Genomic DNA, 16,348 nt, shown 5'->3' on the forward strand with positions numbered 1-16,348 from the left:
GATTTAATCATCAGACCTTTAAACAGACAAACAAACAAAAAAAAAACCGTAGTTGGCACACTGGGGAACATTGATCCAAAACAGGGGTCAGCAAACTTTCTGTTAAGAGCCAGGTAGTGATGTTGAATATACAGTCTCTGACATAACTACTCAGCTCTGCCATTGTATCCAAAAAGCGTGGCTATGTTCCAGTAGAGCTTCACTTATGGATACTGAAATTTGAACTTCATACAATTTTCCCATGTCATGAAATAATATTCTTTTGGGGTTCCCCCCCCCCCGCGAACCATTTAAAAATGCACAAACCATTCTTATCTCACAGATCATTCAAAAACCAGGTGGCAGGCTCTTTTTGGTCTGTGGCTATAGTTTGCTGTCCCATGATCAAGGATAATGTTAGGGTGGTATGTCTTTCCAGCAAGCCTTCCTGACCACTGTTCCTCAGAGTTGTTTTAATTTAGACTTTTATATTTCTGGTTTAGGAGCAGATTAAAAAAAAATAATAAAACAGCAGTAGAGAGTTGGTTTGAGTGTTTACAGGCTATTCTAAGATTTCTCTCAGAAACAGTGAGTGGGTCCTCTTAAACAAGACATTTACAAATTACAGTTGAAGCCCTAAAATTTTACTCTGTCGTATATGCCTGCATCAGTTTGACACTGAAATGTCTTAGGGGGCATTATTCGTTCATTCATTGAAATAAAAGTTAAAACACTGTGAGACATTTAATTTTAAGAAAACATAACTTCCTTTTCAGCAATCAAAGTAAACCAGTAAACTGTGGCCCCCCACAAAGCTAACAGTGTTCTTTTTGATTTCTGACTAGAGGGACGTTCTTTCAGCTTCTTATGATGTCATTAAGGAAGGAGGATCAAAAGATTCCCGCCTCCAAGTCTGACATCTTACTTTCAGTTCCGCAAGTGTTTATTGAGTACTCAGCGTATATATAAAGCATTTCGCTAACTTTTGTGGGGGATACAAAAGGAACAGCAAACAGACAGTTTCCTCTTTACCTTGTGATGCAAGTTCAAGATCCTTGCCAATTTAGAGCCCATTACTTTGGTGTCAGGATTAATGTCACCTCCCTGTCTCTTCTTGTTAGCAAGTGTGCATCCATTCAACAAACACTTGTGAGTTACAGCCTCTGTATAGCCCTGGACATGGCCTTCAGGGAGCTTACTTTCCAGAGGATAGCTGGTGTTTCTCTTTTCATCTGGCACTGTGCCATAAGTCCATCTTTTATATGGTGGGACAGAAATTATTTCTTTGTATCCTGAGGCCTCCACATTTATATCCTCCCCCGCCGCGGTGTGCACTTCTTCTTGAACTATTTAGTGAGGAGAGTAGATGTCCCGATAAGCCACTCTTCCTGGGACTGTGCTCTCAATGCTCTAGTTCCTTCTACCTGAGTGGCACTCACCTCTCCCCACCCTCTTCTCTTAGTTACCAGTGAGTTCATGGTTTTACCTGATGCATAATTTTTAAGTTATTGACTGTATTTTGCAATACGAGTCTACAGGATTGCTAAACATCTTTATAAGCAGTATTATATATGCATTTTTTTGGTTGGAGATTACAGTGCTGATTTTTTCTATTTATAAAAATAATAGTTGCAGTGAAAATTTTGAAAAATATGGACAAGTATACAGGGGAAATAGTGAGTAATTCTAGCACCTGCTCATCAACTTTATTAATAAGGCATATTCTTTCCTTGATTCAAAAGTCATACTCAAAATTTTTAATTTTTGAATTAATGAACAGTAAAGTTGGCCTTTATTTGTTGTGCATTTATATGAATTTTAAGCCCTGTATGGATTCACATAATCACCATGACAGTCAAGATACCAGAAAGCTCTGTTCCCCCGGAACAAGTACTCCCAGCCCCTGGCAACCACTGATCTGCTGTCATATAATTTTGTCATTGTGACAGTGTCCTAGAAATGGAATTACATATCATATAAACTCATGAGAATGGCGTTTTTAACTTAGCATAGTAACTTTGAGATTCTTCAAGTTACTACACGTACGAATAATCTGTTCCTTTTCATTGCTAAGTAGTAGTTATTCCCTTGTATAGCTATACCACATCTTGGCTATCTGTATATTATTTTTAAGAGTCTCTCTCTCTGTCTCTCTCTCTTTTTTAAACATTTTGACATTTCTCAAATCCCAAAATACATTAAAATCAATGTTAATATGGTGGGGGTTTTTTGTTTCCCTAAAAACGTGCTGCTGAATTGCTGGTGCCTGTTACAATCAATGGTGGCCTAGAATGAAGCTGCTGCGGGGTGAGCTGAGCGGTGGGAGGGATCACCGTGGGCTGTGAGGGTGGCCAGCCGTGAGGGAAAAGAGCAAGAAGGGGACGGAGGAAGGAAGGCCCTGAGAACTTTGCAGGCCAGCCCCCAGAGCCAGCTTTGCAGCCTCTCAGGGCTTTGAGGACATTTTGAGCAGAGGAGCGACCGACCGGAGGAAAGAGGTCTCTGCCACCCCAGCCGGTCTCATTGTGGTGGGTAGAGGATGCTCCCGTCGCTAGTGCTGATGCCTCCGGAAGAGACGGGCACGCAGCAGCAGCAGCCCTGCTAGTACTAGAGGACGCGAGGGCAGAGCGCGGGAAGAGTCCAGAGACAGCAGAGGGCGCCAGCTAGAGAGCCTTGTGGGAGGGGCGGGTACTTCCTGTACCCCAGCCCCGGGGCCAGTGCCCCGGGGGGAGGGAAGGCAGGAGGCGGGGAGAACTCAGGACAGGCTGCTCCAACCGTGGGTATTTATGTGGTCAGACTGGTGAGCTGGGCACGGCATGTTATGTGGGAAACGGAAGCAAAATGAGAACGTCCCAGCACTTGACAGATTAAGAGTGAGAAGTGCATCGGGGGGCCGTGCGAAGATAGGTGGACAGAGGGCATACTGGATTCTGTGAGCTTGGGGGCAGTGTACGATGATTCCACGAAAACCAACTGATTTGGGGCCAATTCCAAGTATAGTTGTATTATGGCTAACTGTACGGGCCCAAGTTTTTTTTGTAAAACTTCTTCTCAGGTCCCGTCCCCTGTGTCACAAGTCAGGTGATTTGTACTGTGGCAAATCCCACTTGGGTGGAGATAGAAGAAGGAACAGTGAGTCATCCTCCCAAGGACAGGTTCCCACTAGCCGCTGAGGAAGAGGGCGGCCAAAATAAGAACTACCACCGGAGAGGAATTTACCGAAGGGCTTGCCCCTTGTGTCAGAAAACTCTTCTGGGAAGCCTCGTCCGTGGAAGCCACCTCAGTCTACCTGCTCACACCTTTCTTGCTCAGGACCAAGGAACAGTAGCTGCCAGTTGACAGAGAGGAGGAAGACCCTTAGAGACAGGATGGAGTCTTGGTGGCTTCCCCCATTTGTCTCTCCCCTGTCTCACTGTAGACTAAAGATCCCCTTCTCAGAGAGCCACGACAGAAGTTACTCGTCCCTTTGCCTACCATTTGCACGTTCGCAAAGTAACTGTTCTTTAAAACTCGAGTACGGTGGGGCAAAGACTCTGGTATTTGCCGCATCGCTAATTATATCTTCAATCTTTCCCAGGAAAGACTGTATCTTCACCATTGACCCATCTACTGCCCGCGACCTCGATGATGCCCTCTCCTGCAAGCCGCTTGCTGACGGTAGGATGGAAATTTCTAGACCTTTCCGGGTAGCGGGCAGTCTGCATGCCTTTGTGGTCAGTCTGGCCGCCTCGTACTTCCCAGGCTGTGTAATGTGCAGGGTTGGGTTTGCTTTGTTCCTGAACTTGCCCCTGAGCCTACACAGCACGAGACCTAAAGATTGTGTTCCTGTGGTGACTTTGATGAGGGCGAGCATGAGAAGGGTCCTCTCGCTGGGATCCTTCTGGGCCTCAGTGGAGGCAGCAGTGAGGACAGAAGAATGACTTCCAGGCCTTGGCCCCTCAGGAGGTTCCAGTTTGGGTGTAGCGTGTTAAAGAAGAAAGCCCTTAAGCTCTGCTTAGGAGACGCATTGGGTTCTTTACCTGAATTTGCCAACAGGTTGGGATGATGTGGGAGTATCCTCCAAAGGCGAATCGGCAGCAGGTAGCAGGAGCGCCGTCCCTGACAATGCCCTCGAGACCCGGCAGGTCATCGTCCCGGCAGATTGTGAAAGGCAGCTGGTAGGGGCTCCTTGAGCATTCTTTTGGGCTGGAGCTGAGCAGGAAGAGTGGGATTTGAGGCCAGTGGTCTTGGACAACTACAGTAGGGCGGAAGGGAAGATGTGTAGGGTATGAGAAGAGCAAACCCTGTCACGCCCGCTCCAATGTCCCCTCCCCCACCACGTGCTAGTTATAGTCTTGAGTTACTCCTGGGCCCTCTCTAGGATGGTGTCTAGGTGACTGCTTTGGCTTTAGTCATTCTTGGATACGGCTTTGGCACTATCACGGGCTTTGACGGCTTGCCGATGATGGGTATCCACCCTTGTGGTTTCAGTCTGCTGCAAAGTGTTGATGGCCCAGCAGCCTAGTCTTTTAAAACGTTGCAGAGGTGTTCGTGTAGTTCATTAACGCAAAACTCCATAGGTTCAGTGTGTGATCTCTTCTCTACTAGTGTAGGCTGTGAAGATTAGTAGAAAGAAGGCTGAGAGACAGAAAACATCATTACCTAAAAATGCTTTTATCGTCTTTTAGTGGGAGTCCTCCTTGAAACTCTAGGCAAGCTTGCTCAGTATTTTCAACTAAAAAAAAAAGTGGAAAGAAAGATACAACATTAAAAAGAGAAAAGTCCCCATAGAAATTTTAGAGCAATGATATACTTTTAAAATCCAGAATGTAAGCAGCCTACTTAAAAAAAACACATACTGGGTTGGTTTCTCATCTTCTGAGCAATATTTGCTAAGTGCAAAGGCTTGAACGTATCGCTCTCTGTGAGTCCACTCCCCTGAACTCCAGTGTGAAAAGTGCCCCCAGGAAGCAGGAAGCCAGGTGACAATAGACCTCACCTCTGTATTTCTCTTCTCTCCAGGTTCGCAGCCCTGCTCTGTTTGTAGCCTCATGCTTGGAAACAGTTGTTTCCTTTATTGTGTCCCCTTTATGGTCGTTAATGGCACAAGGATAGGTCCGATGCCCGTTAGTGCGTCTTGGCTGGCCTGGATGGTATTCTCCTCACAGGGATACCAGGGAGCAAGCACGTGTCCTGCCCTGCTCACTCTACCTACCACCTGCTACGTCTCCTGTCTAGGGCAGCTGATTAGCAGCACAGGTTTCACGTAGGGAATTGGTAGAAGACAGGGCAGGAAGAGTAGACTGGGGACAAATTGTACGTGTTTATAAATTTCCGACCAGAGAATGTTCTTTGTCAGACCACCGAAAACCAGTTGTTTTCAATCTCTTGTTCAAGGAGAGCAGTCAAAATAAGGAAAATAATTCAACCGTACAAGACGAAGGAAGAGGAGAGGAAGTAGAGGCAGAGAAGCATTGTAATCACTTAGGGAAATGGGTGATAAATTGGACTGGGGGTGGTGGCAGTGTGAAGGAGGGTGGGGAGGGCAGATGTGAGAAAGGGCGAATGACAGAAGAGTCAATGCAAACAGACACGGGGGTTGAGAGAGAGGAGTCCGAGAGGGAACGAAAGTTGCAACCTGGATGATGCGGAACTGGAATTTACAAGTTAGAACCCAGGACGTCAGGAGGACGAGCTGGTTAGGGAGAGGTTGTGTCTACGTGGAGTTGTCTGTCTGGTGATGCCCATTTACCTAAGCTGCTGCACATCCTTCTCCAGAGGAGGCAGGGTATAAATAAGCCCTATAACCACATATACAGAGAGCCCTGAAGAAAAGTAGACAACACACCAGAGTGCAAACAGCAATTTTTTTAGGATAATGGGATCATAAGTGTTTTTTGGTCTTTTCTCTGGTTTCCAAGCTTTTATAATGTGGTAATAATAGTTTTATAATGAAAAAATTTTTGTAATAAAAAAAAATTATGAGGTGCCAGAAATCACAGGCTGCCCAGTAGCGCACTGCACCAGGTGATCAGATACCTTGTATCTGCTTAGTTATTCTCGCATTCCAGAGGAGTAATTAACATGTGGTCATTTGGCAGAGCAGCAGAAAAAGGACACGGAAAAGGAGTCAGAGAAGAATCTGAAAAGGCGAGGGTTGGTCAGTCAAGCGTTTTTATGGTGGCACTTCTACAGTTGGCCTTTGTGACAATGGTTTCTGCCAAAGCTATTTATCCAGGGAGATGAAAACTGAAAGTCAATTCCAGTTTGGATTGGGGTGAGGTTGGCTAAGTTCAGGTTCCGTTAGTTACCAGTTCATGTCAATTTTTGCTTAGAGGAAAAAACGTTTAATGTTTCAAGAAGCAAATAATGTTTCCTGGCCATATTTACATCATCTATAACCATTTTTATTTAAAGAAAGTATCGAGGCCAGACTTTCCTTTGGTCCTATTGAAATCATCTGAATGACTGTTCTGTGCAAATAAAACCTGCCGACAGATGCAACTCAGTTTAGTCCTCACTGTCCCATTCTGTAGAATTCCGATGTCCCCTCAGGACTTGTTACCAGTGTCTCCTACAGGTGCGAGACTTAGACCCCACAGTCTGCAGATAAATTCTGCGGAAAGGCAGTGACACCTGCTCTCCGGTATGTGAGGGTTATGCTGGCAGGCTGATGAGGGGTGCCCCCTACCCTCAAGAAATCTCCGCTCTGGAAGGGATTCTCCCGTCATCTAGCCTGCGAATTCCCCACCTCCGGGAGCCTACAAATACATTTGAGTGGAACATTCCCCGGGCGTCACCCAGCGCACCAACTTTAATGCAGAGCAATTCACTTTTGCTCGAGAAAATACTGAATAACGCAAGTGAATGAGAGCGGCAGTAGAGTGATAACCCAGAATCTAAAGACAGCAAATCACACCCTCCCTCGTTTTATTACTGGAACAGATCACTTGCAACACACCTCACAGTTGACCTCACCACTCAAGTGCGGGAATGCCACAGTGGTCACATCACCCTCTGTTTTTCAGATTACCTCCACGGCATCCACTTACTGAATATCCAGATTGCCTTTTAACGCTCTACCTTGCCGGCGGCCCATTTGGCCTTCAGATTGCATGACTGTTAGGAAACCCTTCCCTGTAATGAGCTGAAATATTGCTGTCTTCCAACAGTTTTCTTTCCTTGGGTCCCATCCGTACCTATTGGAGTCCAGAGAACAAGTCTTGCCTGTCATGTGACCACGCCCGAGGCACTAGGTAGCAGCTGTCTTGTATATCTGCTTCACAACTTCTCAGCTAAGCAACCTTTTCAGAGGACGTGGGGTACAAATATATATATATATATATATATATATATATATATATATATATATATACATATTTATACATTATATATAAATAAATATGTAATAATATATAATATATATATATATTCTTCCATGTGCTGTAGCTTTTAAAGCTTGAGCCTGTTTCCCATGTCATGGAGTCACTTCTGCCTTGATGAGGTCTGAGGTACATGGCAGCCTCTATCCAGACTTCTCCATGGCCATCAGGGCACGGTGACTCTCCCAGCCAGTTGCTTCTTCCTGGGCTGACCCAAGTCCAGAGGAACAGGCACCTGTTCTCTTCAGTGAGACAAGCCTTCTCGCTTTGCTTTAGTCTCGAGAGGAAATTGTTAGGCAGGACCTTTACTCAGCTTAGCTGATTCAGGCTCCCACCAGATCCTGCAGGAAATTGATGTTCACTGCCTCTCACAGCTGCTTTTTCCAATGTTTTATTCTCCAACGAGCGCTTTGCCTTTAGACGTGGCAGGATCGTGCTAGGAAGGCCTTAGACATGAAGGATTTGGGCTGGGGAAAGGGGGGGAATGGGGAATGACTGCTAATGGGTGTGAGGGTTCTTTTTGGGGTGATGAAAATGTTCTGAAATTAGATGGGTGGTAGTTGCACAACTCTCAATATACCAGAAACCACTGGGGGGGGGGGGGGAATGGGTGAATGGATGAATGAATAAGAACAAACAAACAAACAAACAACCCATTCCTCCTTGAGGCTTTCTGAGGAGTTTACACCTTAACCACAACTTAGCGGAAGTCTGGAGGGAATGCCTGGGCTGGATACCCATAGTCACATCCCTCTCACCTGTCTCTCTCCTGCTTTCTTCGCTGAACCATGAAATCCCCGCCCAAGGAGCACACCCCTCTATTCAACCAACTGGTCATGTTTCCTGTCCCCACAGAGCGCAGCCATCTGACTCAAAGAAAGCAGGATCCGACCTACTGTCCAGGTGTAAGAAAATGCTCAGATAAAAACAGAAGTCATCCAGCCTGAGAGGTCTCAGGAATGCAGGTTACTTACTTTGCTGTAGGGGGCGCCAGTCTTCTGGCCTGGTTTGCCTCTGTTGCCTTCCTGGTTGCATGGCTTTCCTTTCTCTGAGGAGGAAGGAGTAGGGAGCGGTGTCTCAGGGAATGGGAAGAAGAGACTAGAAGCAAAGCCTGTGAGAATTTCATAGGATTCCTAAACTCAGTAACTTCCCCGTGTGGTTCTATTTGTCACCTGCTGAGAGTTTCTTGTTACAACGAGTGCCTTTGGAGGCAGTGAGGAAGAAGGAGCTGGAGACACTGTACCACTGTGTTCCAGGCTTAGACCAGAGAATCTGACCAGTACAATGGGTGGTAGTCATTTTAGACGGCGAACTGCTGACAGGACGTCTCTGGCTCTGCCTCTGGGAAGGAAAAGAGCATGGAAGTCCTGGAGCTTGTGAGTGAACGTCTGGGTGAATCCCAGCAACCAGGCTGGACCCCCCACCCCCCGTGCTCCCAGGCTCTGCTCTCCCTTCTGGGCATATCTTACCCCACCACTCACTCACCCCAGCCCTTTACATTTCTCTTTGGTCTGGCTTCCTCCTCTCTCTATACAAACTTCAGTCTCCTTCATCCTACAAAACCTTTCCCCAGCTCTGCTCCACCTCAGGAACTTTCACCTGCGTGTGTCCATCAGGACATCTTGAAAGAATCTTCGGAACTGGCTGCTGCTACTTTCTCACTTCCTTCCCTTTGCAACATGGCTTCAGGAAGTTCAGCGCAATAGGTTGTCCCTGACCTCAGGTCCCCCCAAATCTGTGCACCTCTTTGTTCTTCCTTCTTGAAACCCTCTTTTCTTTGGATTCAGAAAGCCCTGCTTGCTCTTGGTTCTAATGTTTGGACTACCTTTGTCCAGGTACTTTCTTTAGCCTTCCTTTCTCAGTCTCTCTCCTCCCGAGAGTCTGCATAGCTTCCAGGCCATTCTCCTCCACCCCATGCTCCTTGTCCTTGCATTTGCGGCCCCTTCGCGTACAGCCCTGTTTCCCAGGAGAGCTATGTGGCTGACTCGAGATTTGACTGGTCGCTTTCTCAGTAAGGCCCTCCCTTGTTGCCTTATTCTCCCTGCCCCCACTCCCTCTCCTTTCCTACCTGATCTCTTTCCCCACCACTCATCACCCACTATTGATTTACTAATCTTGGTTCTGTCTGCCCACCATTCACTGCCACAGACGCCAGGCTCAGCGTAGGCGCTCAGTGAATCTTCGCGGGTGTTTGCAGGCGCTTGCGGGGAATGGCCTTCCAGGCAGAGGGAAGAGCGTGTGCAAAGCCCCAGGTGACAAAAGCATGGTGTTCTAGAGGGAACTACACAGCGCTTGGAATACTGGGAGCGTGAGGTTCGGGTGAGGTGATAGTTGTGGATAAAGCAGGGAGGAGACCATGAATTCCTTTGCAGGCCCTGCTGGAAAGTTTAGATTTTGTGGAGAAGACAGCATTTTAACTTGGAGAGCAACAGCATCTGTCATTCAAGAAATAAGATCAAGGACCCAGCTAGATATACAATAGCGGAAAACACTTGACCCAGCTTCCTGTCGTCTCTAGGTTAATATCAAGTAAAATGGAATAAGTAAATGTGGGAATGACCATAGTTTGGATGTGGGAGCAGGGTGGGGGACAGACAGAAACATTTTAACCGACACTTGAGAATAAACGGGGGTAAGCCCAGATGAAGAATGGGGAGAAAGAACATTTCAGGCTAAGGGAATGGAATATGTGGAGGCTCTGAGGCACAAAGACTTTGGTCTTGAAAGGAACCCAAAAGTCAGTGTGGCCGGAACATGGTGGGATGGGAGGAGTCTGTGAGGTAGTCGGGAAAGGGGCTTGAAGGCTCTGGGAAGCAGTTTTGTCCTGAGGGCAATGGTGAGCAGAGTCTTAAGCGGGAGAGAGTCAGGATCCAACTTGCAGGTTGGAGAGATCACTCTGGCAGCAGTGAGGAGGCTGGATTAGAGCAATGGCATTGAAATGGTCTAGGTAAGAGGTGGAGAGTGCCCAACCACGGCAAAGGCTGTGCAGCCAGAACTGGAGGGAGGCATTAGCCAGGAAGGGAGATCAGGGCAGGGCTCGGGGTCTGGGCAACTGCAGGAGCATCTTAACTGGGTCTCCCAAGTCTGCCCTTTTCTTCCCGTGTATTGAAGTCAAGGCAGTCCTTACAAAACGTGCATCCCATCAAGGTCATTCCCTGCTTCACTCCCTCCGAGGCTCCCATCGCACGAAGGATGCAAACCCAGGGCTTTACTCTGACTGACCACTAACTCTAATCCTCTGACATTGCTCCCCACAGTGCCTCTCTTACTTGCTCCCCTCCAGCCACATGGCCTCTTTGTTGTCCCTCAGATGTGCCCGGCTGTTCCTGCCTCAGCACTTCTGCACTTAGTTTCCCTCTGTCCAAATCCCTCTTCTCCAGTTCCTTCCCGGCTCTTAGGTTCTGCTCAGATGTCATCTCAGGGAGGCCCCTCCTGACCACCCTTGTCACCAGTCTCATCTACACCACCGCCTTCTGATTGTCTTTAAGACGTTTGTGTGGGTCTGCCCCACTGGATGGAAATCTTTATGAGAGCAAGGACGTCGTTTTGTTCGCTGCTGACCCCTCAGTGCCCAGAGCACTGGGTGCCACATAGTCGGCACACATGCAGATGTTTGTTGAGTGAATGAATGGATGAGTTAATAAACTTTTGATAGTGGAGGTAAGAGAAGAATCTAGAATGTTATCTAAGCTATCTGGCTTGGGCGTCGGCACTGGGTGGACTGTAATGCCCTTCAGTAGGAAATATTGAGGGGAGCTGGTTTTGGGGGGAAAGACCGTGAGTTCTGATCAGCACAGGCTGAGTTTGCAGTCCCTGGGAGACATCCGGGTAGAAATACCCAGGGGATAAGGAACAGGGTTAAGGCTGGAGATGGGATCTGGGAGCCTTCAGTGTGTGGGCCTGGGACAGGTGACCCAGGAGAGGTCAGACTGAGAGGAAGACCAGCCTGAGCCCTGGGAGAGAGGCCCAACAGAAACCCCCCCCCCCCCCCCGCGATGAGGCTGTGGGGATTGGAGGCAAACAGGGAAGGGAGAGGAGACAGGCAGAGCGGGCTAAATGGCAGAGAGTCACAAAGGATGCAGGAAAGCCACATAGAAGAGAACTGTAAACGTCTTTGGGCGTGGCAAGTAGGATACTGTTGATGACCTTGGTGAAACTACTCAACTGTCAGTGGCTTCCAGGAGGGGAAGCCAGGCTGTGGGTGGTGGAGGACAGAGTGGAAAACAGGAATGGCGATTGCTCTCTTGCGGAAGCTTGGCTGTGAAAGGTACGAGAGGCAGGGAGGACACGGTCAGAGGAGGCTTTTTCATTGCTTTTAAGATGGAATTGATTTTTAAGATGTCTCTGTATTGGGAGATAAGAGACTTTGGAGAAGGAAAAATGGAAAACATAGGAAAGAGAGGAGTTGATTATTTTTCAAGGCCTTGAAGAAGAAGGCGGGAGTGATTCAGAGTGTAAGTGCAGAGTGAGGCCAACACATGGATAGTGAACACCCCTTCCTTTGAGACCAAGAGGACGCAGGCACTTGCTCCTTTACACCTGATAAGATCCCTTTTAACAGGGAGAGGAAGTGGAACACCTACTGAGGGCCGGGGGCGGGGTGCAGGGACAGAGAAAAGGGTACGGGAGGGAGCTGACCAGGATCCCGTTGCACAGAGCTTTAGGGAGCACTCTTCAGGAATGCTGAGTTGGAATGCTACCAGGTCCAGGTGATTTTCTTCAGTAATCCTCAGCCCCCTAGGTGAGGGAGAAGTTGCAGTGGTCCAAATCTGGGGTTTTGCTGGGAGGGTGAGCATGACAGGCACCAGGACAAGGCTGCTAGGACCTTGCTTCTCCTCTGAACCTGCTCCTTCTCTGTCCCCTCCTTTTATAAAGACATCACCTGCCACCTGGTCAAGCAAAGTTTTTTTTTTTTTGAAGGAATCCCGGAATCACACTTGATTCCCCTTCTTCTCAGCACTGTTGTCACAGCCTTTTCAATAATTTCCTTCCCGCCTCCCTGTCTATCTTCCACCTTCCACCCAGGTATCTTTTCTATTACGTACACACAGAACCAGATCAGAATTGCTTTTCTGTTTGAAAATCTCCTCACTATTTTTAGTAGAGCTTTATTATCCAAGTTCTTTAAGATCAGTCACCAGCACTTCCTCTCCCACCTTCCCCACCTCCCAACATGCATGTGCGCACCACACCCACACGCACGCGTGCACATACATGCAGGCACACACCCACCCCTAGTAATAGCTGGCCACTCCAGGCTCTGCATAACCACAGCCTCTGAGCCTGCCCTTTGCCCTCTACATAGAATGCCTGGCCTTCCTGCCTACTTCTTTGTTGGACTCCAACAGCAAGATAGAACTTTCCTTTCTTTTCTTTCTTCCTGGCGAAATGAATTGTTCCTATCCTGTTAGCACATTTTCTTCATGTCTTTCATGCAGCCATAAACATCAGTGTCTCTGGATTTAATTCCCCTTTTTGCTTGTTTCCTAAGAGCAGGGCATTCCTTGATATCTCTATATCCAGAGTATCATGCATGATTTCCTACATTCCATCTCATCAATCTAACCAGGCAACCTGTCTTATACTTTCCGTGTGCTTTTTCTATTTGTTACCTTGCCCTTTTTATTTTCAGTATGCATCTGCCCTTAGGTTTGTGGGTTGCCCATGGGCTTATATGCTGACATATAAGCCAACTCCACATGTTCTCTTAAAAGAAGTCTGTTTCTTTGGGATTAGGTGTATCTTTCTCCCATCACAATCAAGTCTTTCAGTCCTTCTCATCACGTCTCAGTGGTGCTGTGAGATCACTGAATTACATCTTGTGTTCGTGATATTTGTTCCCCCAGCTCTGTGGATTGGCGTACGTGAGGCTCACTTCCTCATCTCCTCTTGTGTGAGTCTCCTGCGTGGCCCACTCTGCTCTCTCATTTCATGCCTACAGGCTTCACAGCAACTTGTTTCGTGGTGTTATTTTGTCATTTCTCTCTGTCTGTCTCCAGTCTGTATCCTGGCCACTTCCAAATTCAACGAGTACTAACTTCCTGATAAAATTAACTTCCTGAATGAACCTTAACATGATAGTAAACAAGCAAACAAACAGAAAAAAAGTTTGTGATACAAAAGCCAGAATTTGTTTTTCTTTAATTCTATTGGCAAACAGGCTTGCTAGTTAAGAAAAGGCTCTTTGGGGTGCCTGTATGGCTCAGTCAGTTAAGCACCCGACTTTGACTTAGGTCATGATCTCCCTGCGTCGGGCTCTGTGCTGACAGCTCAGAACCTGGAGCCTGCTTCAGAATCTGTGTCTCCCTCTCTCTGCCCCTCCGCTGCTCACGCTCTGTCTCTTCCTATCTCTCAATAATAAATAAACATAAAATTTAAAATAAATAAAAAGAAAAGGCTTTTTAACAACCAAGTACATCTGCAGTGGCAATATGTTCATCCATCAATTTGGTGAAACAGAAAGTTGGTATCAGCTAAGTCTTAATGGTATATTGAGACATTGGAAATAAGTTTGTTTTTAATGCCACTCTCTTGGGAACACTCAGAGTTTCCATTGGTATATGGAGATAACACTGAGGTAATACCAGAACATAGAAATCAGGTGACATTTTGAAAACGAAATGCAGAATTTATCTGCAGAATTTCCTCTTGCTTTGAGATCTGTGAAACATCAGATAAAATCTGCTATTTTAGTTTGCGTAAGGCTGAAACAGAACATATGGCAGTGATTTTAATCTCTTTAGGGTCACGGGTGCCTTTGAGAATCTCATGATAGCAACAGACTCTCTTTTCAGAAAAATGCACACGCAGGTATATATACAATATTTGCATATCACTTACATTTTTAGTCAGATTGTAGAATGGATAGCCTGAAAAACCCTTCTTCATTAAAACTCTTTAAACAATGCATCTTTTAAAAATTAATGGGTAAGCTGGCCAAGAGCAGATAACCAAAGAAGAATATGTGTGCTTAAGTAGCTAACCTAATGGTATCTTCTGATGCCTGTGACCCAGACAGTTTGCTCAGGGCCTGAATCAACACTGTCTGCGTTGTCCATAAAATTCCAAGCCAAGTGCTTAGTTTAGCATGGTACCAGGTAGACAGCGTTTCTAGAAGCCAGGCAGAAAGAATCATAAGAATATTCTGGGGGCACCTGGGTGGCTCAGTCTGCTCAGTGTCCGACTTCGACTCAGGTCATAATCTTGCAGTTCATGAGTTCAAGCCCCGCTTCGGGCTTGCTGCTGTTAGCCTGCTTTGGATCTTCTGTCTCTCTCTCTCTCTCTCACTCTCTCTCTCTGTCCTTCCCCCGCTTGCGTTCTCTCTTAATAATAAAACATTGAAAAAAAAAAAAAAAAGCATATGCTTCCTGGAGGAAATAACCCTTGACCAAAGCTTTAAAGATTTGTCAAAGAGAAAGTTCTAGTAAATGTAAGTTTATATAAAAGTGAAGAAACATGCAAAGATGCAGCTAAAGCAATTTTAGCTTTTTTAGAGGAAAATTTTTATAACTTTGAGTGCTTGTATTAGAAAAGGAGAGCCTATAAAGATTATCTTCACAAATGTTTTAGATAAAGGGAAGGTGTAAGATGACGTAGCATATGAACATATACTGTGGGTACAAGTACTGAACCAAATGTGAGAATTGTCTGCTGTAGTTGTAACAATAGAAGCCCCCTCTACTCCTCTAAGAAATACACGAAATGAGTAGCCAGACTCTGCTGTGCCTTTCATGCTGTCATAGTGAAAAGCAGAATTCATTTGCTTGAATAAGAGAAGTTCCTATTTTTACTTTAGGCCACGCCAAAGTGAAAATCTTAAAAAAATAGACACAAAATCCCAAACATGGCTCTTAGAGCTTATTTTCATTTTTCTAGTATTAGAGTGCTATTAATTGTCAAGCCAAGGGTCTTCTTCCAAAACCCATTAATATTTGAAAAAAATTTGGTGTGTTAGGATTAACTTTGGAACAGAATTACATATGTTTGAAACATATAAACATATGATTTTTAATATTCAGCTTCTCCATTATTTTATATTTTATATATCATATGTACTGTATTTATAGTGTTCATATTCATAAACATCTCAAATGTCTTTTAAATAATAGTAAAAATACAGTAAATAACTTCCCAGCCAGTAGAGTGAGGCCAATGGAAGGAGAAAAACAAAAACACTTCAATCTAAAAGAAGACATGACAAGAGGAAAAAAATGGAAGCAGGACAAATAAAAAGCACATATGAAGGTGCCAAATTAATAAGCACATCAAATTTTACTCCATAGTTTAAAAGCAAAGACTTTTAGAGTGGATAAATCAACATGAAGTCACAAAGATTACATGTAAAAAGGTGGGAAAAGTGATACCAGTAACATACTAAGCAAAAGAGAGATTACAGGACGCCTGGGTGGCTCAGTCAGTTACGTGTCCGAGTTCAGCTCAGGTCATGATCTCACAACTAGTGAGTTCGAGCCCCATGTTAGACTCTGTGCTGACAGCTCGGAGCCTGGAGCCTGTTTCGGATTCTGTGTCTCCCTCTCTCTCTGCCCCTCCCCCACTCATGCTGTCTCACTGTCTCTCTCTCTCTCTCTCTCTCTCTCTCTCTCTCTCTTTCTCTCTCAAAAATAAACATTAAAAAATAATGAAAAATAAATTATTAAAAAAGAGGTAGTGTATTTTTTATTAATATTTGGTAAATAGATTTTCAGATAGAAGACATTACTAAATGTAAAGAGAGTCACTAAATGATGATTAGAAGGATCACTTCATTGGGAAAATATGTCTCAATATATATTGCTAAATAATATAGCTTCAAAATATATAAAATAACAGTTGACCAAAATACAAGAAGAAATTGATAAATTCGGCTTCATAGTGAGTTAATTTAATAGACCTTCCCCAGGAAATAATAGTTCAAACAGACCAGAAATTCATTCAAACTATAGAAAATTTGAATAGCACAGTTAACAGGCTAGCTCTAATAACCATATCTAGAATACTGGACCCACAAGTGA

General features: G+C 45.4%; 1 protein-coding gene across 8 annotated transcripts in view; it reads left to right on the plus strand.

Moving 5' to 3' along the window:
• The window catches only part of DIS3L2 (DIS3 like 3'-5' exoribonuclease 2), a 351,641-nt gene that overhangs the window by 206,478 nt on the left and 128,815 nt on the right, over nt 1-16,348 (plus strand). For all 8 annotated transcript variants that reach the window (XM_019838866.3, XM_011285625.4, XM_011285626.4 and 5 more), the window contains one exon: nt 3,554-3,633. In XM_019838866.3, the coding sequence (XP_019694425.2) occupies nt 3,554-3,633 (80 nt within the window). The remainder of the gene's footprint in view (nt 1-3,553; nt 3,634-16,348) is intronic.

This window comes from Felis catus, chromosome C1 (genome assembly GCF_018350175.1).
Source record: "Felis catus isolate Fca126 chromosome C1, F.catus_Fca126_mat1.0, whole genome shotgun sequence".
Classification (NCBI taxonomy): Eukaryota; Metazoa; Chordata; class Mammalia; order Carnivora; family Felidae; genus Felis; species Felis catus.